Genomic DNA, 2,220 nt, shown 5'->3' on the forward strand with positions numbered 1-2,220 from the left:
AATTTTCTACATGACTTCTATTTTATATAAACAAATTAAAAAAATCCTCCAATCCAAGCAGATTACAAATTATTACATTCGAATCAAAAAATTTTGTTTTTTTAATCTGCATTATTAGGACGATCTCATTTGGAATGACTCTATAGCCAAAATTCTTTAAAAAAACAATATCTTTATCTTATTCATACGAAATTCTTACTAATTATTTCCAATCTCATAAATAAACTGATATTAAAGGCAGTTAATATCAAGTGTAATTAATAATTATTAATACAGATTACAACAATAATACTTTCTACTAATATATTAGTTATTCTTATAACAAGTTGGTTCACTTATACAGTATCTTGAAAGGTTTAAATAAGAACTTGTGTTAATTGATAGGGGTATTTATAGATCTGGTCGACCACCAAAATGAGTTCCCGTTTATGTCGACCCCTGGGAAACTAATATCGACCCCAAGGGGTCGATATGGATTGCTTTGAGATCCCCTGGCTTAGATAAACGACAACAAAGATTCTCAGACGATAATATTGGAGCATGTTTTGTTGTCTACTCAATATTAGTTTTTTATTAGGAATTTATAATGATCCAAAAACCTCGAAACCAAACTCTTGAAATCGAATCCAGAACAAAAAACATTTCTTTCAATAAATGAAAAATGTCGATACATACTATGTTACGTATTGTTTTATTTATTTCAATTTATACTAAAATATTCGCTACAGTTGTGTAATGTCAACCTCATTTGCTTGCTTATCTTATCCCCAACTGGATACACCTCCGCTAACCGAGCGTCTTGCAAGTCAGAACAGGATTAGCCCACACTCTTGACCATAGGTTCCTCAAGACTATGCTGACGGTTCCACTGCTGGAATCTGTAGCGAAATAAACAAATAAACGGAAACAAAAAATTAGTATCACATTCACGAAGCATCACTGCATTTGCTGCAAACAACAAACTTACCGTCACTTCTTTCACAGGAACGCTGCATCATTTGGTGGCGCACGCCAAAGCGGTTCTCGCGCCAGACTTCGGCTTGTGCCACACGCATTTCCGCATCCAGAAAACAAATAAACTTCACTTTATTTTTTCGGAGCACAGTTAGTACGGGTTTTAAGTTTGAATGGGTGAAACTGATCACACTTCAATACACTTTGCGTAAGAGGTAGTACAGCTTGTTGCACAGCAAACAGCGGGTTCGCGTTGGATTATCTGTTGGTGATAGAAATAAAGCAAGAACTTCGATAAGCCACCTGGTCGCGGAGCAATATTGCTTATTTGCTTTGCAAAACTTACTTTCTTGGGCGTGACGGAACAGCATCTCGTGGAAGGCTTGCACCAAATGATAGCGGTTGTGGTGAACGCTAACTTGGGTCATCGTCGGAGTTAGCGGTGGAGTTGGCGGGATCGACTCCGCTGAGGATGTAGGACTTGTAGGACTCGGTGGAGGCGAAAATTGTTGCTGCTGCTGATTGATGATTTGCATCATTTGCTGCTGATGTTGCCTTGCGATTGCGTCGTCAATCGCTGGGATATAGAAAGCGATGGCCATTTTTGGTGCACTCTTTTCGAGATTTGTTCACTTCACTACACAAAGTATTGGCTGAGCGTTAATACCGAGGCGAGAGTTTTTCACTCGATTGTTGTAATTGCACAATTAAGTTGTTAGCTGTCAGAAAACACGTCCGTTCGCAAGGAGCGCTAATGTTCAACTGCTCTCCTGGAGGCGCAGTCGTTCTATAAGTCTAGAAGGGATACGAAAAAGCGAGGGAAAACGACGCCTATCGGCGATCTCAGCGCTGGATAGGGTACCTAGTGGGTAGAGTGGTAGTGGTTTCCCTAGCGAGGTTTCCATGATCCATGAAAGGGGCACATTTTGTGTTTGTGTGTATGTATGTTTTGATCCATTAGGCACAAGTGAGAAAGAACTTCTGTGGACGCAACATATCGCGCGTCGCGTACAAGCGTAGCCGTTTGTTTACATCGGAACCAGGTCTGCTTTTTTACTTTATTTTGTTGCTTTCTTTCGTTTATTATGATATGTTCCTTCTTGTGATTTCTAGTTTTCTTTTTTTTCGGTTTGGGTTCGGAAACCAAACACCAGATTGAGGTGTTTCACATGATTCGTACTGATTGCGAGTTGTGGCATTGGTTTTTTTTCCCCTATTTTCGGTTGCAGGGAGCACCTGAGCTCTTCTATTGACATCAGTTGAAAT

General features: G+C 39.5%; 1 protein-coding gene across 1 annotated transcript; it reads right to left on the reverse strand.

The window, feature by feature from the left end:
- Window positions 1-685: 685 nt before the first annotated feature.
- Window positions 686-1,736, reverse strand: LOC129762677 (uncharacterized). The gene is made up of 3 exons (XM_055761163.1): window positions 1,301-1,736; window positions 968-1,216; window positions 686-878 (listed from the first exon to the last, which is right to left on the reverse strand). The coding sequence occupies exons 1-2, from the start codon at window positions 1,554-1,556 to the stop codon at window positions 1,149-1,151; spliced, it is 324 nt and encodes a 107-aa protein (XP_055617138.1). The 5' UTR covers window positions 1,557-1,736; the 3' UTR covers window positions 686-878; window positions 968-1,148.
- Between the last annotated feature and the right edge of the window lie 484 nt (window positions 1,737-2,220).

This window comes from Toxorhynchites rutilus, chromosome 1 (genome assembly GCF_029784135.1).
Source record: "Toxorhynchites rutilus septentrionalis strain SRP chromosome 1, ASM2978413v1, whole genome shotgun sequence".
Lineage (NCBI taxonomy): Eukaryota > Metazoa > Arthropoda > Insecta > Diptera > Culicidae > Toxorhynchites > Toxorhynchites rutilus.